At 45.9% G+C, this 23,733-nt stretch overlaps 2 protein-coding genes across 8 annotated transcripts; both read right to left on the bottom strand.

The window, feature by feature from the left end:
• Positions 1 to 50: 50 nt before the first annotated feature.
• Positions 51 to 8,041, bottom strand: LOC114439095 (tripartite motif-containing protein 54-like). 3 transcript variants are annotated; one of them, XM_028410850.1, is made up of 14 exons: positions 7,675 to 8,041; positions 7,538 to 7,597; positions 7,172 to 7,384; positions 5,435 to 5,616; positions 5,155 to 5,329; positions 4,987 to 5,082; positions 4,241 to 4,318; positions 4,002 to 4,157; positions 3,902 to 3,924; positions 3,682 to 3,806; positions 2,744 to 3,138; positions 1,782 to 2,537; positions 1,368 to 1,499; positions 51 to 794 (listed from the first exon to the last, which is right to left on the bottom strand). In XM_028410850.1, the coding sequence occupies exons 2-13, from the start codon at positions 7,547 to 7,549 to the stop codon at positions 1,413 to 1,415; spliced, it is 2,298 nt and encodes a 765-aa protein (XP_028266651.1). In that variant the 5' UTR covers positions 7,550 to 7,597; positions 7,675 to 8,041; the 3' UTR covers positions 51 to 794; positions 1,368 to 1,412. The 3 variants fall into 3 exon arrangements, with proteins under 3 accessions (XP_028266651.1, XP_028266650.1, XP_028266652.1); XM_028410849.1 differs by having other exon boundaries at positions 7,728 to 8,041; XM_028410851.1 differs by lacking the exon at positions 1,782 to 2,537 and having other exon boundaries at positions 7,728 to 8,041.
• Positions 8,042 to 12,554: 4,513 nt separating this feature from the next.
• On the bottom strand, positions 12,555 to 23,728 carry LOC114438469 (dnaJ homolog subfamily C member 5-like). Of its 5 annotated transcripts, none has more exons than XM_028409846.1 (5): positions 23,569 to 23,728; positions 13,932 to 14,106; positions 13,097 to 13,310; positions 12,799 to 12,970; positions 12,555 to 12,697 (listed from the first exon to the last, which is right to left on the bottom strand). In XM_028409846.1, exons 2-5 carry the CDS (start codon positions 14,036 to 14,038, stop codon positions 12,600 to 12,602), a joined length of 591 nt encoding a protein of 196 aa, XP_028265647.1. In that variant the 5' UTR covers positions 14,039 to 14,106; positions 23,569 to 23,728; the 3' UTR covers positions 12,555 to 12,599. The 5 variants fall into 5 exon arrangements, with proteins under 5 accessions (XP_028265647.1, XP_028265650.1, XP_028265648.1 ...); XM_028409849.1 differs by having other exon boundaries at positions 13,932 to 14,102; positions 23,569 to 23,727; XM_028409847.1 differs by lacking the exon at positions 23,569 to 23,728 and adding an exon at positions 22,916 to 23,048.
• Between the last annotated feature and the right edge of the window lie 5 nt (positions 23,729 to 23,733).

Below are 23,733 nucleotides of genomic sequence, written 5' to 3'. Positions count from 1 at the left end.
TAGTTTGTGGTGTCAAGATTTTTGTGGTTTCAATTTTCAGAAGAATAAAGTCTGGAGCAAATATCTGATTTATTCACATTTTGAATGAATCAAACAAAACCATTATACTAACTTAAACATCATGCACACACACACACACACACATCAGTTTACAAAACACACACACACACAAAATACAAATCCCCTTACTCACTCACAAAAAGCTGGTGTTCTTCATCAGACATCCTTCCAGCTGGACTCATTCAAGTAATCACAAATAAATCAAAGGTACAGCAACACTGAATAAAAATGTGATCTCCGAAAAAAACAACATATCAACATATTTATTTATACTTCACCAACACTTTCCTCGAGTCCTACAGGTAGGAGCTCCAACACCACCACGACGCCTGTCCCTTTTACTGTATGCAGCTGACATACATTCAAACGTCCACTTCCAGTCTCGCTTAGTACAGCCACACAATTTAAATTCTTATAATTACACCTGGTGAGATGTGCTACACTTACACACATAAAAAGAAAAAGTGAAAATCTTCTGGAACGTCTCTGCCAGGACTGAATGCTCTCTCGTCTCCATGACATTCAAACAAAGCTGAAGTTCTCTCTGAAGGTCTCAGATCAGTGTGAGCGTCTTCTCTCCTAACGTTTCTGTGGTTCCTCTACTTCTTCTTGTGGAGGGGGTTCAGCCAGGAGAAGCAGAAACTGGGTCGACGAGAAGCCTCGCTGATCGGAGAGGAGGAGGAGGAGGAAGAGGGAGGACCGCTGTGAGCGGGGCTCCTGGTCTCAGTCTCCATCTGAAGCAGAGACAGGACAGATATGTATTATTCAGGGTTATTGGTGGCACTGATTGTTTGTTAGGATAATGTCACTCAACCAGCTGCTGTGAATGTAAGAAGGTGGAATCAAAGTGTTTTTACGCCGTTGAAGCTGAGTAACATTTCCCATAGTGTTGATGAAGCGTTACAGAAGTGCAGTAAACAATAAATGATGTTGCTGCTGCTCTAAGGCTCAAAGCTATAATATAATATATATTATATGACTTTATTATTATTGTTTAGAATTCTATTTTATTTTATTTGAGTGTGTTCCCTGTATTTGGTCAATTGTTGCAATGACAAGGCATGACCACCAGGTGTCAGTAGAGAGCAGAGATAAAAGTCTATTTTACTTGTTGTAGTTTTAAGTTGTATTAAAATGTGTTTTTTTTTAAGTGTATTACCATCATTGTTATTACACACATTATTATTTTATTTATTATTACATTACAAAAAAATAAATGCAGGTTGGAAGACATTTCAAAATAAAAGCACTCTTCACAGCACTTCCAGGTGGAGCCAGCAGGTGAGTGTGTGTGTGTGTGTGTGTACCTGAGCTGTGCAGCAGTGACAGTGTGTGTGCGCCTCCTGCTGGTGTTATGTGATAATGAAGCAGCCGATGTAAGCCCACACCCTCTGCAGGATGACCAGGAAGGCCAACAGGTAGAAGATCAGAGTGACAGCCTGGAGGAGAGAGAGAGAGGAGGGCGAGAGAGAGAGGAGGGATGGATGAGCGACAGGAGAGGGTGAGGAGATGAACACGTGGGTTGAAGAAAGGAAGAAGAAGAGGAAGAGAGATTTTCATCCCTCCTTCAGAACACAAACACAAAATGAGAGTGCAGAAGCAGCTGTGGCCGAGTTTGAGAAGTGGAGACAGTGTGGAGGTGTAGCACATCAGCAGGTGGAGACAGCAGCAGCCAGGTCGATGATGGAGATGACGGTGATGATGATGATGAAGGCACTGACCTGGAGAGAGACAGAGGACCTCGTCTCCTCTTCACTTGTTTCCTTATTAGGTTCTAGGTCCTCAGGCTCCATGCTGCTGTCACCTTTACGCCCTGAGCTGCCAGCATTAAACTCTGCCGCCGCGCCTCTCCATAAATCACCGGCGACCTCCTGAGCTTCAGCCTCCACCACCTCACCTCCTTTCTTTACCCCTTCATTCATCATCTCATCTCCCAGATCTTTCTCTCTGAGCTCTTTCAAGACCTCCTTCTGTGAAAAACCTCCTTCAGTGTCCTCTGGTGATGCAGATGATGTGCATCCATCAGAAAAGCTGTCCTCTCCCAGATCAATGATGCCCTCAGCCAGGCTGAAAGCTTTATCCACAGGCAGGCACACCCAGCCCTGCATGTCTTCCTCCTCCTCCTCCTCCTCAGTCACACCAGCTGTCGGTGTGGCCTCGCTGTCTGACGGCTGAGGGGGGGCTATGTAAGGCTTAGCAGGAAGCTGAGAGGACCGTGGGGGTTGTTGGGGCTGCAGGTGGAGCTCAGGTCCACAGGGAGGAGGGGATTCAGCGCCAGACGCGCTTATCTCCAGGTTCTGAGCGGTCTGTGGAAGCTGGAGGTTTGACTCCTCAGCTGGTGGTGGTGAGCGCATCATCTGCTCCGCTGGGCTAACTCTGCTCCAGCTGCCTGCTTTGAACCAGCCGGGGTAAAACTCAGCATGCACTCCATCCTCCACCTGAACTCCATCGGTTCTTTCTGCCTCTCCTCCTTCACACTGACAAGATTCAGCACGTTCAGCACAGGTTACACAGCATGCTTTCATTGTTTGGAGTGTTGCAGTGTTCTGGTCCTGCGTCTATCTCCAAACACAAATCAGGATACTCTCACGGGAAAACTCGGAATCTGACTAATCCAAGCAAGTGTGTGTGTGTGTGTGTGTGTGTGTGTGTGTGTGTGTGTGTGTGTGTGTGTGTGTTGTACCTGCAGTGTGCTCATTCCCTCCTCCTCACACACGTGTCCCTCGTTGACTGGGTGAGGAGCCTCCTCTTTCTCCGCCTTATTCTGACCTGATCTTACATCGTCTGTGTCCTGGTCTTCAGTCTCGGGCTGCAGAACCTCCACAGGAAGCTCCACAGCGTCGCTCACAGGTTCTGGTTCTGCTGGGTCTGCTGTCTGCACTGGTTCCTCTGGTGGTGATATCAGATCTGGGGTCTGATCTTTAACTGGTTCTGCAACAGCTTCCTGCTTCTGGACTAAAGGTTCCTGGTATTGTTTTGGTTCTGTGTTCTCTATTAAGGGTTCTTTGGATTCTTCTGGTTCTGGTTCTGGCTCTGGCTCTGGTTCTGGCTCTGGCTCTTCAGAAACATCCTCCTCAGCTGAAAAAAAGACATGATTATTTGCTCCATCATCTGAACTCCCTTCGTCCTGCAGTCCAGGGTCACGGGGGGCTGGAGCCTATCCCAGCTGTCTACAGGTGAGAGGCGGGGTCCAGCCTGGACAGGTCACCTGTCCATCACAGGGCAACACACACAGACAAAAACCATTCACACTCCCACTCACACCTACAGGCAGTTTAGAACGTGGGAGAACACAGGTACTGATAACCACGGCACCACTTTGCTCCTTATGCGATAAATATTTTTTTTTTTTACTTTTATTTTACTGCTGATCAATAAAGCTGTCAGCTGTGTGATACTCCGGACATCTGAGAGGAGATCTTACTGACTGCAGCTATTTTTGGACGAGGCTCAGGCCCTAAACCTTAAAAACGCCCTCCACAGATACAGTTACAGTCTGTGTGACATCCACACTTGTTTTTGGCGGCAGAGTTCCATCAGACTTCAGAAACACAAGGAGAACTCTCCAGGTTTTAAAAATGTCCAGAATGAATCCTCGCTCAGCGCTCGCTGTGTTCGTACCTTTGATGAAGTCCAGGCTCCTCAGAGCTCGCTCCTGCTCGCTGAAGTCGAAGCTGTAGTGAGTCAGATTATCGTAACCCGGCTTCAGGGTCTCGGACGGACACAAGCTGGTCGCTGTGATCACTCTGAGCACAGAGGAGAAAGAAAGAAGAAAGGAAGGAGGAGAGTGGTCAAACATCCCACTAACAGTGAAGTCCATGAACGCCTCATCAGTACTCACCTTGTGATCAGGTCTCGTGAATTCTGGAATGAAGACAAAGTAAGAAAATGAATCACAGCCGATTTCAGACATATTGAACTGAGGCAGGCGCTGACTGCACCTGAACAAAAGCAGCCATGTCCGGCTCCTCCATGCTGCTCGCCGTCCTCTCCATCAGCTTGCTGTTGGTGTCCACGCTGTCTCCATAGCGACGCAGCAGCGTCTGGATGTGGCCCGTCTTCTCCTCTTGCTCGGAGCTGATCTGCTGCGACATGGCCTTCATACCGACAAGAATTGCTACATTTAATGCAAAGATGTGAAATAAAATAAAATATAGGAGGAGGAGGAAGAAGCTCCGACCTTGAACCTCCCCTCCAGGATGGCGTATAAGTGGCTGAACGTGTCGCTCACACTCTGTTTCTGAGTCTTGCCGTTCTCCTGCGGAGGAAACACGAGAGAACAAACACATTCAGAAATGATTTGTTTGACCTCATTAAGAATCCTCCTCCAATGAACACGACTCTTTACTCCAGCCCCTGTTCCACGCAGGGTGCTGTTGGCAGAGGTCTGCAGAGACCCTGGGGATCCTGATGGACTAGGCAGTCCATCCCCCTTTATTCAAGAGCCTGAAGTGAGACATCTGGACAGGTGGAGTTTCTTGAGGACGTCTGCTCCTCCAAGCAGCTTCATCAGTTCTAACTGTTTGGTGGCTTCAAACTCTTGAATGAAAATGACTGAAATCACCTTTATTGTTAACTGCTGACCTGATGGGTCAGTAGAATGTGTCCTACTAATTTTTGTCTCATAACCCTGATCCCTTAAATTAATTAGTTATAATAGAATACAAGATAAATTAACTGTAACAGGGAAAACATACAGTTTAAAGTAAGAATCCATCCATCTTCTATTAACCCGCATTGTCCTGCAGTGCAGGGTCACGGGGGGCTGGAGCCTATCCCAGCTAGCTTTGGATGAGAGGTGGGGTACACCCTGGACACCAGTCCATCGCAGGGCACCACACAGACAAATGTAAAAATACACATATATTTATACTATTTTACAAACTATTTTTGCACATACTACCAACAGGACACAGACTCACTGACCTCTATGAGTCTGCAGGTGTCCTCCACCTCATCAATCAGAGCCTGGACTTTGTCGTTAAACACCACCAGAGATGAGATTCCTTCAGCGAGTCTGTCCTGTGGAAACAAAAAGAAATGAAAAGTTATTAAAATGCTGCAGTCCGTCAGTGAATCACAGTGAAAACCAACCTTCTGCTGCTGGCAGACGTCAGTCAGAGGAGCCACCTGACAGGACTGATGAGCACCAAACACTTTGCAGAGCGAGCAGGTTGGAACCTGGCAGGTCAGACAGTAGATGTTCACCTTCTCTCCTTCATGGTCTGAACATGTCGCCTGGGCAACAGGTGGAGGAGGGGGGAGCGGGCTGGCGGGACACACGGAGGACACACGGAGGACACACGGAGGACACACAGTCAGTGTACGTGTCAGATTCACTTCACCACAGTCACTGCATGTTCATTCCCTTGACCTGGGCATGGCGGTGATGTTGCTGACTTCCTGTTTGTAGACGTCGATGATGTTCTCCACCAGCAGGTTGCGCTGCAGGCCGTAGACGCCGTGGCGATCCAGCACCACTTCGTGTCTGCAGGACGGACAGCGGAAACGGCCGCTGTTCACCATCATGGTGGTCCGAGCCTGGAACAGAGACGGCTGGACAAAAGACACCACCATCAACCACTACAATGAACCGAACCTGAGAAGGCCTCCACCACAGGGACATGAGATGCTCATATAGAAATACAAAAAGACCCCAACGAACACACACTGATCACAGAGAAACATGAAAAATACACACAAAACAATCACAAAGACACAAAACGTTTCTATAGAGAAGCAAAACAAACAACAATCAAAACGTCTCCACACACAGACGTTAAATGAGCGTCACTGTGAAGAGATGCAGAAATCATAACCTCCGAGGAGCCCCCTGTCAACAGCTAGCGCTTGTTGTTTGTCGTCATGCAACACAGCTGCATGCTGGGATTTCAATAATTAGCGGCAGTTTTAGTCGTCAGTCAGGGAGAATGTGCAAAATCCTCTAAATGTCTCCCCAGGCTGGAGTCAGACCTGCTGCAGGACGAGTTACTGGGCAAGATGGGAAAATCCCTCAAGCACAGACAGACACACACACACAGACACACACATAGACACACACACACAGACACACACACAGACTTTGTGTACTCTCTGAGTCTCCATGTATACACGGTATAAATAACACAGGAGCCCCTGATGACCTGATTCACATGGGCTGATTTTGATGATGTCAGGATCTCACTAGAGTTTGTGTAGAATAACATGCTGTTGCAGTTCTGGCCACTAGGGGGCAGATAAGCTTTTCAGCAGGTAAATGTTCGTGTTTATTTGTGTCTTTACCTTAAAAAGTGGATGAATGTGTAACACAGATGAGAGAAGGACGTTTTGTCAGACTGAATGAGCTCTCTTTGTTTTCAGGTGCTGAACAACAGAAACAAACAGAGAGACGAGAGACCAAGCAAAGCACAGATGAGCAGAGGGGCTGATGGGAGGTTAGAGGGGTAAAGAGTCCTGAAATAGGGGCCTTTAATGAGCCTCAGCTGCTGCTGGGCCTGACGGAGGGATCAGAGATGCTCCGGGACGACCGAGGCCTCACACAGGGGGAGAGAGAGAGAGAGAGAGAGAGAGAGGTGGCTTCAACTAGACTGTGTTTTTCAGTGGACGATAAACATCTGTGCAGCCCCCCAAAAAACATCCAACCAAACAGATCTGTAAGCTGAGGATGGAGAGGCGCCCGCAGCCTGCAGCTGTTGTGTTGCAGTTGTGTTGTGAAACACAGTATGTGGTCTGGGTGTGGATGATTGTGTCAGGTGAGAGGAGATCAATCTTCTTTGTCCCAGCGGGGTCAAAGGTCATGAACATGATCATGAGAGGTTTCCAGCGCGCACACAAGAACACACACACACACTAACACAGAGAGACACTTCCAGGCTCACACACACACACACACACACACACACACACACACACAGAAGAATAGCAGCAAAGTGGGTCATGACAGGTGATCAGGCTGCACACATGAGCAAACCAGTTGAACATCCACAGCTCCCATTTTAGACACTGATAATCCACTGCACACACACACACACACACACACAGATGCAGATTTGTGTGTGTGTGTCGTGAACAATGCAGTGCGGCTGTGTGTACAGACTTGTGTATAGCAGACCTGGTACAGCTCGTTGGCGCACTTCCTGCACAGGTTGTGCTGGCACGGCAGGATGACCACCGGCTTGTTGAAGATTTCCAGGCAGATGGGGCAGATCAGCTGCTTCTCCAGCGACGCCAGCGCCGCCTCACGCTCCGCCCCCCCGCCGCAGCCCTGCAGGCAGCTCAGGTCGGCCGACAGGGACATGGCTGCCCCGCTGAACTTCACCTCCTCCTGTGGGGAAAAAAAAAGAAATATGTTCAGTGTGCCTGTGTATGGGAAACAGAATATTAAAATCAAACACGCCAAGATGGAGACACAACAAAGAAGATCAAGAGATGACGATATATATAACAAGACATGACAAACAAGAGCTTGTTTACTCACCCTCCTCTGCATGCCCGTCTGTCAGACAGTGATGCAGAAAGCACCAAGAAGCAAGAAGACCTGCAGGAAGTAACAGTTCGTCCAATTTAATTCATCTACCGATGGTAAAACTTTAAAGCTTTAAAGACACGGCGGACCTCATTGACATTTACAGTGAAGTGCTGAGTAAGTTTTGCCCAAAGCTGCTGACCTGTAAAGACCGGAGCGGTGCCACGGTCTGCACTGGAAATACCCGGCTCACTCAAATGTCAGGCTGGAGCGAGGGTCGTCTTCGGTTGCCGTGGTTCACTTTCAGTTGTGTAAAAACCACGACGTTTACGAGCCGGCGTGGGAGTTCTCCTTCTTCAGCTGCTGAACTTATTCTTCACCACATGACTCTTCCTCACACACATCCCCCTCTGCTGTGTGTGTGTGTGTTTGTTCGCAGCTTCCTCACCATCCACAGCATTATGTGTGTGACAGAGACAGAGAGAGGACGCACGGTGGGACGATGGATTTGAGTTCAGGGGCGGGTGGGGGGGTGGGGGCGGCATCAGGTTTCAGCCCTCTGGTCCCAACACACACACACACACACACACACACACACACACACACACACACACACGCACACACACACACACACACACACGCACACACACACACACACACACACACACACACACCATATCAGGAGCTGGCTGGTATGTGGACAGATTAAGACCATGCCAGGCGGTGCTCTTTCTACTGTTACATCCACAACACGGTCCTCTTACAGGTGTTAAGTGCAGCAGTTTAATGTCTTCCAATCAATACCACATTAATTAAAGTATAAAGGGGGAAGTGGTGAAGAAGAGTGTTTCACCCAAGACGGTCTGGAGTTGTAAGTCTGTCTGAGAAAATAGACGTCAGTTCTCTCTCTCTCTCCAGGTCGTCCACTGGAAAACAGAGGCCGGGGGCGGCGCTCTCTCTCCTGCTCCCTTCCCTTCGAGGACTTTGTTGTTGGTGTGAACTCGACCACCTTCAGATCAAGACAGAGGAGATGGTGACTGACTTCCGGAAAACTCCTCTCAGACTCCACCAGCTAACATCCGGGGACTTGGCATGGAGAGGGTGGATGGTTACAGGTTCCTGGGTGTTGTGATTATTCTGCTCATCACAGACAGCCTGACATGCACATGTGTCAGATACCACAGTGACACCCAGTGGACAACCAGGGAACTGACAGACAAAAAGAACCAAATGGATCAAATTTGAGAAACAGACAGAAACAAATGTCCTAACCTGTCTGCAAATATCACCACAGGATTGACTGAGGACTTAACCCCAGAAGGTGTCCCAGCCTGAAGGTGTCCCAGACACCGCGGCCTGCAGCCAGAAGACTCTCCGGTCACCATCATTTGAGAAAAGCGTTTTAAAAATCACACTCAACAGTGTCTGGAGAACCAGGTGACAGAATTTCAGGTCGATCAGATCATCTCCCTGGGAGGTGTTTGTTAAAATACGATGTGTCCAAATTGGATCATCACCCAAAACACATCACATACTGCCAGTAGGTGGCGCTACGACAGCACCATCATAGTAGGTTATTAATATCTGTTCAGACTGAGAAAATAATCATGACTGATTTTTGTCACGCGCATTGGATGAAGTGTGAGAAACATGGCGCCCTTTTTCCAAAATGGCGGACTTCCTGTATGTTACGGCTATAGGACGAACTACAGAATGAACTATTATCCCGCTTTTATTTTAACAAACAGAATGCTTCAATAGATTTTAGAGCGTTAGTATGATCCATCTATTGAATATTTAATAAATTCATATTAAATAACAGACTTTGCAGCAGTACTAAGCCGAATTAGGTGGCTAGCTATAGCGGCTAGCTCGCTAACAACACAGCTTTGAACAAAGGTAGCTGCTCCTCCCGACCCTCTGGACCGTTAGTCCTGCACCAGGCCTCCCACGCTGCTTCATCCATACCCGACATCTGTCCAGCTGCGTTTTGGGGTCGGGGTTGATTTGTATTCACGCTGCTTCCGCATTGTTACGTTGAACGAAGCCTGGACACGGTTCCTAAGATATGATTGGCTAGAACACAGATGCTGAGATCTGATTGGCTAGAACACGTTCTACTAAAGCAGGAGCCTCCATAGGGCGAAATTAACCCATACTTATCTAATGTTGGGTATAATGTGGATTTTACTGCCCTAAACATTTATAATTAGAAAAGTGGGAGCAAATAAACAACAAATAAACAACAAATAAACAGAAACCACAGTGAGAAACCGTCTCTGAAGCATCAGAAACATTTATTTTACAACAGTACATCAGATGCTTCATTTACCCAAACGCCTGGCTGACAGACGCACACGTCATCAGTCCATGCTACAAACAGAACACCTCTACGTCTCTACGCCGCGCGCCACTGCGTGAATATACAGCAGGTCTGCCGTCTCATCCAGAGACATCTAAGACTCTACACATCCCCGTCCACATACCAGATAAGTAGTTAATCAATTATTAAAAATATAAGAAAAAAATAAAATAAATAAAATAGTTATCATCTGGTCGCTATATTCACACTCACGTCATGTTCTTGTTATTTATGTCATTGTTAGGATGGAGTGATGAAGGTGTCTTTCTTCACGCTGCATGTTCGGTCATTACAGAGGACAGAGGCGTTCGGGTTCAGCGGTGCAGCACACGACCACAAGCACAAATTAAAAAGACATCGAGTTAAGAAATATTTGGTAAAAACGATTTTTTTTTAACAAAAAAAAGTTGTTAAAAGTCCAAATTATAACCAGAACACAGGAAAAAGACATGAATAAAACTCAGGAACATCCCAATAAACAGTAAACTGTACATTTTTCATCCTTTTACGTCGTCTTGGCCTCAAATTGAGGTCGATATAAACTCCTGATGAAGCTGCAGCCTCCCTGGAACCTTTGCAAATGGTAACTAAAGTCTAAAAACCCCTCTTAGCTCTTATTGCACGCTCTCTCTCTGATATGTATCGACACATAATGAGCGTGTGTGCGACAGAGGAAGCTGACGTGGTGTTACCCTATCGACACAAACGACCACGGTACTTCTGAGTTTTCTCACTACTGAACAAAAAAAACGTGATTGTTGGAAGCGGCTCTTCCTCTGCTGCCACGTGAACACATGAGACTTTGGATATCGACATCCTCCCTTCATTAACAACATAAATAAGAAAAACAACGAAAAAGCAAAACTAGAAGACAGAGAGAGGAAAACAAAGAGAACTCTAAACAGACTTTACACCACATGTACAGCAATTTTTTTACCATCTCACAAAACAAAATGGAAACTAAACAAAAACAGGGGCTGGATCAGTGTGTGTGCATGTATGTGTGTGTTCTTCATGGTGACAACAAAGGGTGTGATCATGCTGCAGCACACACAGCTTCCAGGGAGAGAGGTGAACGTTCAGGAAGGAGGAAGAGGAGGAGAGAAAGAGAAGGAAATCCACAGCGATGACGATGTAACAGTGGGAATAACTGACGAGTAAAAAAGGAGGCAGCACAATCTGAAGGCCGTGTTTCATCACCGATCAGTGATCAGAACCCTGCTGAGCTCACATGCTGCTTACCCACTATAATCAATTCAGCTGCTGGATGTAAAAGAAAAAAGAAAAGTGAGGGGAACCCGCTGACCTACTTCCAGCCATCTGACAGTAAAGTGATTCCATAACGCTACACGGAGACTCATCCTCCCATAAAACCACATGCACAGAGCGAGCGCTCAGCGGAGCAGCTTTCTTGCTGAGGAACAAACTGCTGAATGAAAAAAGCAGATTTTGACAAGACATGCAAGCGTCCTGTGCAAACCGTGGAGGAAGCAGACACACACCGTGCTGAGCTGAAGAACGGACGGCTTCAAAGCATATTCTGAGTTTAACAAAGCTGACGGCACTTTCAGACACTAACACCGTCCGTGCTAAAGCTGCCGGGGAGGTGTGCGGTGTTCATCACAGACATCACTAAGCGATAAGTGCTCCGTGACAGCACGCCGCCGCACACACCCTTTGATGATTATCCTGAAAATGTGGATTTTTGGAAGGAAACACCTCACACACCTCAGCTCTGTCTGCACACCTGACTGTTTGATGGAAACTCGCCACTAATAACCTTTCAGTTGTGTCTAAAGGTGCCGTAATGAGCTTTAAAAACATGAAGAGCCAAACCTTCATTGCATACTTTACTGTGTTATTACGTGTGCTCGTCCTCAGACTCCCTGTCACAGACTCTGTGTGCTTAAAAAGGTGTGCTCACATCTAACAGGCTTTAGTAAGGCCCCGTTCACACTGGGGAAAAAAATGTGGCTTAAGCAGGATTCGGCCGCATCCAGATCAATCCAGATCAATCCAGATCAATCCAGATGTGTTTTTTTCTGAGTGTGAACACCTCGAATCCAGCTGTATCCAGTTTGATTTCAATCCGGCTAGATCCACCCACGAGAGGTGGATCTAGCCGGATTGGCTCAAATGTGGCTCAGGTGTGAACGCAAATGTGGCGAGCGAATCCGGCTAGCGACATGCGACTTCCGGTTCACGGGGCGCGACACGGGACAAAAAAATGCATGGCGCACACGCGGTCCTACCGCGGCCTGAACGGACTCTGTATATTACGAGGCGCCACCTAGTGGTTTGGAGGACCGCAAACACGCTGGATGAAGCCGGGTTGAGTGTGGACACAAGTGTGTGCTAGCCAGATTTGAAAATAGGTCTGAACGCATCCAGCTTAAAGGCTGTCTGGGCTCAATCCTACTCTAGCTGGAATGACTTTCTCCAGTGTGTCCCCAATATGTCTCTCCTGCTTTTCACTGAAATGATGATAATGTCCCTGCTTCATCTCCTCCTCTTCCTCCTCATTTCACCAAAATTCAAAATACAAAAAAAAAGTCAAAGCCTGACTGTCAGACGGGTGATCAGTAGTATACGCTGGTGTGTGATTCTGCATGTGGAGGATGAAGGAAACAGATCAACTGATTAGAACGTGTGCATGTGTATCCATCCTGTGTGTGTGTGTGTGTGTGTGTGATTGACTGTTAGTGTTGTGTGTTAGTATGCATCGGTCTTGTAGCTGTGGTGGGCATCAGAGGTGAGCTGGGTGGTTTCTGTGGCTGAAGATGGCTGCATGACGATGGGCTCGCTGCCATCTGTGGAGAAAAGACAGACGCCCACAAACACATGAGAGGCGTGCGGCCTTTGGGCTGCAGTCAAAATAACAAGTCCAGAGAGCTATGATTCATCCCCTCACCTCTCTCGTCAGCGGTCATCTGGGCCTCCAGGTCCTCGGGGGACACGTAGAACTCAGGCTCCTGGTCCATGGGCGGCCGAGGTTTACATTTGCCGCAGCAGCAGTTACAGCAGCAGCACAGGCAACAGCAGAAATAACAGCCTGTGGCCAGGCAGCAGAAGACGAACAGCGCCTGAGGGAGACAGAGAGACAGAGGACTGCTACTCCAGGAGACACTACAGTCAGATCTTTAGGCTAATTAGTCAGGCTGTGGGAGGAACACGAAAATTATGGGTCACAGTGCATGTGTCCCTCCTACCTTGGCCCACCAGCTGGACAGAACAAAGTAGGTGTTGACGTTCTCCTCTCCAAACTGCTCCGCCACGTAGAGTCCCAGCGAGCCGTATTTGTCATAGATGTTCTTCTTGGTGGAGTCGACGAGGATGGAGTGGGCGTTGTTGATTTCCTTAAACTTGTCGGCTGCTTCTGGGTTGTCCGGGTTTTTATCTGGGTGAAACTTCAAGGCCAATTTCCTTTGAAGATAAAGAGGGGATGGATGAACTCGGCCTCATTGCTGTAACGTTGCTCTTTGACTCTTGATGTTCATTCACAGTGAGCACAGATTAGGAACAACAAGCATCTGTCCCTTTGTCAGGTAAACAGTTTTCGACTGCACAGAAGAAGCCTGACTTATTATGTGGAGTGGAGGCAGTGGTACCTAACCCACTGAATCTTACAGGCCTCTGACGCCCTCTTGTGGTTGACTGAACACAACACCGGGAGTCCCTCTGAGGTTCATATTGTTGTAGTCAGGGCGGGGCGATGGGTCGAATTGATGGATTCATTCAAATTATTGTTAATAAAAGATCTTCAAACAAACGCACGTCTCAGGTTTTCACATGAATTCACATTTATTTTTTTAACCACATCGCCCAGTCCTAGTTGTAGCACATCAACCTGTGTATTAACAGGACCTGTAACATTTCAAGAGTTTAAATCGAGGCAACTGGACTCAAGGATTTGGTTTTTAAGACGTTCTGCCACGGCCCCGAGCGGCTTCAGCTCTGCTCTCGGGGGAGTCTTGTCCAGTTGCCTCGATTCAAACTGTCAGAACCGACTATGACCTGGATGAATGGGAGCATCCACAGACATACCTGTAACACTTTTTGATGTCGTCTGTCGTGGCGCTCTTGTCGACTCCGAGCACGGCGTACAGCGATTCTCCTGATGTGGAGAGAGTCCTCTGTCTCTGGTGATCCATGGCCCCTCTCTCTCTCTCTCTTCTTTCTTTTCTTACTTGCTCCTTCGCTCGCTCAGCCTCTCACCTGTCTGACAAAAAGAAAAATGCCGATGAGCTTCAGCTTACTCCCTGTTTTCAGCTCACGTCCTTTCATCAGCCCTGTCACATTGTTAGCGGGTCCTTTATTATCAGAGGACTAACCTACTAACTGGCTCCTCCTTTTGTTACTCTGACTTTAAGGCTAGAAGGCCTCTCTGCTGGCGCAGTGTTGTACAAGAAGAGAAAGGACAAATTAGACCAGGGTGACTTTGATTTAAGTCGTCAGGCAGGTGTATAAGACATAAAGATACGATCTGCGTCCTGAACACACCACATGTTTCCAGTAATCCATCGAGCTGCAAGACTGGAGGGCAGATCCAACACAATTATGCTGTAGCTACATGTAAACAGGAAGTAGATGAGAGCGATGAGCGATGAGAGGAACCTTAAAAATCTCCTTCAGGCATGCTTGAAGATATAAGCGCTCTGCTGGTAGCTGTCATTAAAATTCAATTCAAGCCCAAGCAAGCAGACAGTGGCAAAGAAGAACTCCTGTTCCTCCAGCCTTCAGCAGGACTTCTATGGTTTGGGCCACACTGGTCTCAATGTCACTTTACTTAGAAAATGCTGGTTTAAATCAAGTTCAGTGAGGAGGAGATTAAGCATAACAGTCAATCAAACATGATGGATCGAACCATTGTTGAGCGAGGGTGATTTCTGGCCAACACCTGCAGATTTAAATCCTTTCTATTTACAATGTAGACTCTGTGTAAGTGTGCTAAATCTGTTAAAGTAGGACTACATGTAAGGTATGAAGGATTCCAGCAGATATACACAGGCTGCAGTGGGCTATCGGCAGGCAGGTACCAGCAGGTTTCAGACGACACAACACAACATACCCTGACCTGAAGAAAATCCCCTTCCTGACCTTTACAGTGAGCAGTAACCCAGCCCACACACGGGCGAATATAACCCTGTCAGATAGCAGGTGTACGGGGGTTAGCAGGCTTAGAGTCCAAGTCCAGACTACATTAAGCCAATTCAGCTACACAGAGAGACCAGAGACCAGACTGCCAGACTTACATTAACAGGGAAATAAGCTGCATGCTGTCCTCACACCAGATCCACCCCCACCCCTAATGTTTAATATTCAGAGTGCTACTTCCACTTTGTTTCCAGCAAAGAAAGACATTTGTGGCTTTTGCAACACATCTGACTCAACATTACTTGATTCAATTTTCAGCAGCATCAGATCAAATTGGTGGGGGACCAGTGGAGGAATCTGGGGACCAGTTGGTGTGTAGAGGTAAGGAAGGTTATTGATTGGCAGCAGCCCATGATGCCAGGTTTAACCCAGGTGGAGAGTGGGAGGACGTTAACTTCAGCAGACTAGATGACCTCAACACAGCGAAATAATCTTGGATGGTGACACTCACCATCAACAAACACCTGTCCTGTGAGGACTAGATTGAAAATAAGAAAACATACATATAAACCTCTTTAGGGCCTGTATGGCATAAGGTGGTCGCTATTGCCATGGAAACCTGACAATGCCCAAACAACACGCTGATTTAACACCTCTCCAAATCCCACCTACTACAGTGCCCTGGATTAACCAGTCACAACAGAGACACCCCCCCTCCCTGACTGGGATTAACCAGTGAGGACAATCTATCAGTAGTCCAGGGATTATCAGCATACTGAGACACTATGCCAGTGTTAGGGTTCGGCGATATTGGCAAAAATATTGCCAATATTAATCATGATTAATTTTGGCATTTAGCCGATAACGATTCATTTGACAATTAATTGATGACAGTTGCACTGACGTGCTTTTACTCTAAATCGCCACATTGTTCTAAAATGATTCTGACAGATCATCAGTCAAGTTAACCCCTTCATTCTAACAGGTTAAAGTAGTGATCAGGCACCAACCAGCCATGTTTGAAATATGTATTGATAACAGACACAAACTGCTTCAGAATAATAATGAAGCAAACATTTAAAGTAACTTTATCCTTCACATGTTCTGATCTTCAGGTCACAGAGCATAAAAACATTAACATTAAACAGGACAAACACGTTCAGAAAAGTCACATCAGTGATTATTAAAGTTAAAAATGTGTCTGTGGAATGAACCTGTGGCTGGAACATGTCGCACACTAGAGCATGTTTTCACTCAGACTGTAGAACAGCAGCAGAAAAAACAAACAAACAAACAAACAAACCGGACAATTCCACATTTAAATGTGTGTCTGTGCAAATCAACCTGTTACGTTCTTCCAGCGCTTATATTCCTCCAACATCTGCTGGAGGAGACTTCGCTGTTGTAATGTTTTCCTGTCTTGCTGTGGAGTCTGTAAATAAAGATCGGGAGGCAGCTTCTCCAGTCGCAGTTCATTCCTTTGACCCAAGCAAACATCCAGTTACTATGGCAACAACCAACGCCCCACGCTTCACACCTAATGCATGTCGCGTATGTGCGGCACTATACACAACAGACTTTAGTTCTATTTTACATGTGATTTTTTCTTTTCTGGGTTGTTTTTGATGTGTCTATGATTGATGAATCATTGGTTTTCAGCGAATGTATTAATGTACATTTGAAGAAAATTTGATTTCATCTATACACATCATGATAACTGATAAAACAAGCAGCCCTCAAATCCACCATATCATCTACTGTTGCCATGTGTGGCTATTTCTGCATGGAGCTAATATAGAAATGTGGCTAAAAGCACTTTAGGACCCATCACATCACAGTGCTGTGCCAGGCACAGGTTCCTGTTTGGTTGTGATGTTTAAATTCCATTGTTCAGACACGGAAAACTTTCGATTATCGCTTATATTCAGCAGTCATTGTCAGGTTACATGTTTTTAACTGAACATCTTCGCTTTGTCCACAGGAAGTGATTGATCAATAACTTGTTTAGAGAAGTGGGGAGTTTTGAACATTGCTTAAGATGTAATTGCAAAAGAGATGGAGTGTGTGTGTGTGTTTGTTTCCAATCATTGGTTTAGTGTCACTGTGCATCACCTTCCTAATGAGCTGCATGTGCACCCGACGCCTCTGTGTGCAGCTGCTGCTGCTTTGATTATAAAATCAAAATTAGTGTGTATGTTTGAGTTGCTACTGCAGCAACAAACTAGAACAAGACACGTTAAAGTCTTTGTGCGTTCTATGTGACATCATTTCCTGCATCTTAACATCTAAATGAAGGTGTTAAAACTGTGGTGTTTGACCTTTGAGCTACTATACAGGAGTTTGAATTTAAAGAGCATTAGTAACTGAATATTGAAAATCACCTCACGTGTTTTATGAATGTGACGCTGAAGCCGGTTACAGTGACTGCACACAGTGCAAGGAAACAAGCTGAACCTGATTGGCTGAGTGTGTGTGTGTGTGTGTGTCCTGCGTGGTATTTAACGTCTGTTTGTCCAGGGAAGGTTCAGCTGAGCTCTTTTCCAGCAACACCCCAAATACACTCAGCACCGAGCCGCTCCACCAAACCTTTAACTTTATTTATCATAAGCTGCATTTCCAGCTTTTGTTATTTTTTTAACACGTCTAAAAATAGCCACCACACTTCCTGTTTGGACTGCATGCTGTTTAATGGTTTTGCTGATATAAGATTTTTATCTTTGAACTTGATGAGTCAAGCTGTGGCTTCCTGCTGTAACTCTCCCTTTGAGCTCACAGATGTGCTGTCGGCTATTTTAAAGACTCGCATTGATGGTGTTTTTGTTGTTTCTCCTTATTGCTGCTCAGTGGGACAGACATGGATCATCACTCATGTTTATTGACTACACTAGCCAGCAGAGGCTGCCTGTGCCAACATGAAGTACAGAAAGTGCAAGTGAATACAAACTACGCAGGCAGCATGTTCTGCTGACTCCTGCACCTACAGTCACTGTAAGACTTGACGTTGTTACACTCTGACATGTGCTGGTCCTGCTCGCCACACAACACAAGCCGACCCCTTTTTTTCCTGGACATCTTTGCCATCTGCAGACCCTCTGCTCAGCCTGCCAAACAGAAACACAAGCACATCCAAGATCTCAAATCCAGCCTGGGTACACACACCAGCAGCTGTGTCCTGCTTTCTATGTAATGAACATCTGTCTGCAGACACAGCACAGCACGATCAACACAGCACAAACACCCTGCTTCAGTTTGTCATCAACAGCCACAGGCAGCATGCTGGCTCGTTCAAACCGCGACAGTAACCAGTGACCAACAGACAGTCAGGTAGATGCAGGTCATCCTGGCCACAGGTTTTACTGAACTCAACATCTTACATTTTATTTAGAGCTCGTGACGGAGCAGCCCTGCTACTGATTGCAGTAAGGAACATGCCACCTACACACACACACACACACACACACACACACACACACACACACCACACACACACACACACACACACACACACACACACACACACACACACACACACACACACACACACACACACACACACACACACACACACACACACACACACACACACACACACACACACACACACACACACACACACACACACACACACCACTATAGGCCTCAGCCCTCAGATTCAAACAGATCATATTTAAACAAACCTGAATAAATAATGTATTATAAACAGTCTTTCAATGATTGACTAATTGATCAGTGGTATTATTTTTGTGATGCTTGCTTTATTAAATATGGTAAAAACACGAGTGCAGGGCAAAACAAGCAGTGTACAATAACAGGTGTTTGCAGGCAGCCCTGTTTCTACCAGATTATTATTAGTCTCTCTCCCATTGCAATATTTCAAATATTATTACACTTGACAAAGAATTTCTAACACACTAAAGATAAAACGCACAAACTGACAGTGTTTTTAGCATTTTACTTACTCATCTACTGATAAAGATGCACATTTAACGAATGTTTTTCACACATCTTTCCCTGCTGCTCTGTTATCACCTCTTCTTCCTGTTCATCTTCTGAACTGTTCACATAGGGCTGGGTGACGTGGCTTAAACATAAAATCTCCTTTTTTTTGTTCATGCATTTTGAAAACGATTCTCCCAATGTAGGCTGTTTTTAGGGGGTGTCTCCCACTGCACGCCTCAGTTTGAGATGCTGAAATAATCAAAGAAAACATCTTGAAGTCAAAGTTGATAAGTTAGCTAACCAGAGCATCATGACTGAAGGACATTATACAAATGTCCATCCTCCAGGTGTCCTTTATGCATTCCTGCCTCCATCTATCCATCTATCTGGGATAATTGGTTACTGACATGTTCATTTCCAAACCAACATCTTTTTCCAAAACTCTGCTAAATAGTCCACTCTTTGAAACACTGCTATTTTAAACCGGAGGCGCTTTGTTATACTAAAAAGCGACATCAAAGAATTTCAAGATATCAAGTTCCACACAGACACACACTCAGCAGCTCCTCTCTCACTGTTTTGAGTTCCTCTGGGAGTTTGATCTTATCGTCTGTTACAATCATGGATCATAGAAGAAGATATTATGGTAAATATCCAAACAGTAACAGACAAATGCATCTGCAAATAATCAGACCAACACATGGTACAGAAGCATGGTGTAAGTCTGCTAACCTGAAACCGATATTTACAGAGATCTATTAAATCAGGACTATTTACCTGGGGTCAAAAAATAAACCATATTATATCCATATAATAATATTACCCTGACCTTTCTTATAACCCTGAATGAAGCTACACACAAACAAACAGACCCAACAGAGACAATGGACAGTGACATAAATCCATCTGAAATTCATTATTCTGTGTGCGGCTCCCCTCATTCATTCATTCATTCATTGAGATCCAGTTACCGCCCCACACACTGAGCCCTGCTGGCTGCTGTCTGATGATCAATATATGGTAATGTGACCTCAATGCTACGACTGACACAGTAAACACAGCTGTCACACACATTCAGGCGAGACAGGACGCTGACTGCTGGTGCCATCAGTGAGGACAAAGAGAGCGTAATTCTTTATTCTGTCTCGTGGACTCAGAGCCAGGCTGACTCCAACTGGTTTCTGTTTCTGGGCTCGTTTGAGGTGATCTGGTCGGCCAGTTAGAGCTTTAATGAGACTAAGAAATCATCAAAGCTACAAAACTGGCTGCAACAAATGTCATAAAAATATACACAACAATCCTTGAGTCTAGTTGCCTTGAAACTGATATAAAAATATATATAGATGGATGGATGGATGGATGGATGGATGGATGGATGGATGGATGGATGTGTGGATGTGTGGATGGATGGATGTGTGGATGGATGGATGGATGTGTGGATGGATGGATGGATGTGTGGATGTGTGGATGGATGGATGGATGGATGTGCGGATGGATGGATGGATGATGTGCGGATGGATGGATGTGCGGATGGATGGATGGATGGATGGATGTGCGGATGGATGGATGGATGGATGTGTGGATGGATGGATGGATGGATGGATGGATGGATGGATGGATGGATGGATGGATGGATGTGCGGATGGATGGATGGATGGATGTGTGGATGGATGGATGGATGGATGGATGGATGCTTTATTGATCCCCGAGGGGAAATTCAAGTCACTACATGTTGCCTGAGGATGATGTCACATTATATTAGGGCTGCAACAAACAAGTATTTTTGATACTCGGGTACTTGCCGATTATTTTTGCGATTACTCGAGTACTCCATATCTATGCTTTGGACCGCTGCAGCGTGTGTGTGTGTGCTGCTCCCCCGCGTCTCGAACCTGCGACCTCTTACGCCCAAAACGCTGATCATCCCGCTACGCCACATAAGAATCATCCCCGATGGCGTCACTAAACGATTCATCGAGTACTAAATTAGTTGTCGAGGCATTTTGCCCTCAAATATTACTCGAGTACAGGAGTAATCGTTGCAGCCCTGCATTATATGTCCTGCTGTCCTCTCCACCCTGTTTCAAACACCCCACATAGCAACAGTGAAGCTAAAGTGCCAATATGACAGATGATTAACCCCGGACACACAGGATGGACACTGTGTGTTTGATAAAACAATCGGTGAAATACCCCCAAGGTTAACTTTTTGGACATGTTCATACTCAAAGATCTGAAATATACAATATTACTGAAGCATTCTTGAGTCACAGAATGCAGAGACAAAGGCAGAACCAAGTTAAAGTTAAAATGAAACACACACACACACACACACATCTTGGCACAGTGATGCTCAGATGCTGTGATGCAAAAAGGCCAATCCAATTCATTAGCTAATGTCCAATCAGCAGTCTGTCAGACATGCTAACAGTGCAGGAGAAAACATTTACAGTAATGACCAAAATGTACAGGGAGATACTGCACTGTTCGCTTCGGTGGAAGGAGTGAAGTCTCTGACAGAAATCACCTAGAACACTTTAAATCCGTAATAAATACATAAATGTTTGACGTGAAGATGCTGCAGTCAGGTGTCTTTTTATTCCTGAAGAAACAGGAAGGTCTCTGGACAGGTTGCGTTTTAATTAACAACGTTGCTGAGAAATTCTCACATGGCAGCTTCCTCACTGCATTGACAGAATTACACAAATGAACATTTGCTTCATATTACAGTGCACACCCACGATCCACCAGAGGACATACTAACAAAAGAAGACACGGAGGAAGAACAGTGGTGACGATGAAACGACAGCGGCGGGCGACAGACCGGTCAGGGACGTGCAGGGAAAGCTGAGAGCGAGGAAACACGAAGTGTGAAAAACCACAGGAGGAGAGAAAGTGAAGGTGAATATTTGACAGACCCATGTGACCTATGATCACAGGACTGTCACCAAACTGTCGAGATGACAGGACTCCTGACAGGAGGCTAACCACAGCCTCAAAACAGTGAGACATCTCTGCTGAACCATAATAAACTAAATTAAGCCATGAAGGTCTTTCAGTCGGGCCGTTACCTTCTTGATTCCTCAGTCATTGAGTTTATGTAAATGTCCCTTACTGAGTGACAAAGGTAGAATCATGCAGTCATAAATCATAAATCCCAGGTCGTGCAGACAGCACCTTTGATTCTAACGCCACTGACTCCAAACCCTGTCGGGCCTGTGAGTGAGGACACAAATATCAATACCAAATACCAGCAGTGAGCCAAACTAGGAATTCCAGCTGAGGGATAATTTTAGATTTCCAAGGGTCATCATGGCAGTGACACCATGGCAAGAAGCAGTTACAAAGACTACATGCTGTTCCACCGAACCTCTCTAATAAAGAACAAACAGAAACAAGCTGGTTCACGGAATAAATCATATATAACTCAAAAACACAATAAGCAGCAGATTGATCAATAATTCAGTGATTAGATGCAGCTGGTTTTGTGGTATCTGTGATGGTTTACCATCATCTCCTTTGAGGCATAACTGCAGAACTGCAGCAGCGATAATCCCCCGTGTGACCTGCTCCTGCTCCGGTATCCTGGTGAAACCTGATTTGATGCGCCTGGCTTTTCATATGAGTCACTGATGACCACTGCTGACATCACTCAGCAGCTCGTGTTCCCCCTCACCTCTGACGCACACCCCCTGACTCAGACAAGCAAGATCTGGACACAATAATAATAATAAACAAAATCTTACTGTACACTTATTATTTATTTATGTAGTTAAACAGATGATAAGAAGACCGCTGTATGTAAATGTAAACACGTCTGCAGGGCATGGGGTCTTTGGGTTAGTGCTTTTTTAAATTCTGTTTTTACTCTGCTGGAAACAACAACAACAACAACAACAACAACAACAACAATCAGACAGGGCACTGAAAGATTTACTGATATATTGATAGATTATAAACATCAAGGTTCAATCAAAGGTTCACTTAAGACTCACGGATGTAGAATAGAAAGTGAACTGAAAGCATCCATCTGCAGTTTGTTCTGAAGCAGCTGCTTCCAGAACCCAAACAGTCATTACGCCGTTATAACAGCCCGTTATACGCATGCTCACACACACACTCAGCAGACCCGCTTCGTGTCTCAGAGTCCAAACCACAGATTTAAAAGTGACACAGCTACTTCATGAACCTCTTATTGATCAACCTGCACCTGTCTGTCAAACCCTGGAGATCCAGAGTCCGCTTCCAGGACACAAACACTGCAGCCTGTAAATCCGGATTTACCCCGTGTGGTCTCCTTTCTGTTCTACTCAAGGGTCATAATTCAGACACGACGATCGATAAGACGCCCCCCTCCTCCCTGGGTACGGGATCCAGGGTCTGCCCTGGTTCTCCATGACTCTGGGTCTTTTCGATTCGTGACCGAACTAGAACTGACCGGTCCGCTCGGGAATCAAACCGAGGTTAAAGCGGATAATCTCCAGGCTCCCTCACATCAAAGGGACGCCACCAGCCTCCATGTTGGTTAGCTTATTAGCTTAGCTCGTACCGAGCAATATGCGTGGTTTCTCCATAAGCCAGCTAGCACTTAGCTTGCTAACTAATCCCACTAATGTTAGCTCACATGCTAAATCTGTGCATTTCTTACCTTCTATCCTCCCGAGGACGTTTGGCTTCTGTTCTTCCCCTTTACACCGAAGCCTCACTCGACTTTTAGAATACTCGCATCCCAGTTGCGCTTCAGTCTCCGCCGCTAAACCATTCAAACAGCCGGCGCTGCAGCCACCGAGCTAACGGCTACACACTGAGGGCA

This window comes from Parambassis ranga, chromosome 7 (genome assembly GCF_900634625.1).
Source record: "Parambassis ranga chromosome 7, fParRan2.1, whole genome shotgun sequence".
NCBI lineage: Eukaryota > Metazoa > Chordata > Actinopteri > Ambassidae > Parambassis > Parambassis ranga.
This window is presented reverse-complemented; position numbering and strand designations above follow the sequence as displayed.

Bases quoted from the DNA above. Each gene is read 5' to 3' on its own strand.
- LOC114439095 (XM_028410850.1), bottom strand. The intron at 3,925-4,001 runs GTGCAGTCAGCG...TCTTCATTCCAG, and splicing joins ACATGGCTGCTTTTGTTCAG to AATTCACGAGACCTGATCAC. The intron at 2,538-2,743 runs GTACAACACACA...GAATCTTGTCAG, and splicing joins AGGGAATGAGCACACTGCAG to TGTGAAGGAGGAGAGGCAGA.
- LOC114438469 (XM_028409846.1), bottom strand. From the start codon at position 14,038: ATGGATCACCAGAGACAGAGGACTCTCTCCACATCAGGAGAATCGCTG. The intron at 13,311-13,931 runs GTATGTCTGTGG...TTATCTTCAAAG, and splicing joins GACATCAAAAAGTGTTACAG to GAAATTGGCCTTGAAGTTTC. The intron at 12,971-13,096 runs GTAGGAGGGACA...TGTCTCCCTCAG, and splicing joins TGTCCAGCTGGTGGGCCAAG to GCGCTGTTCGTCTTCTGCTG.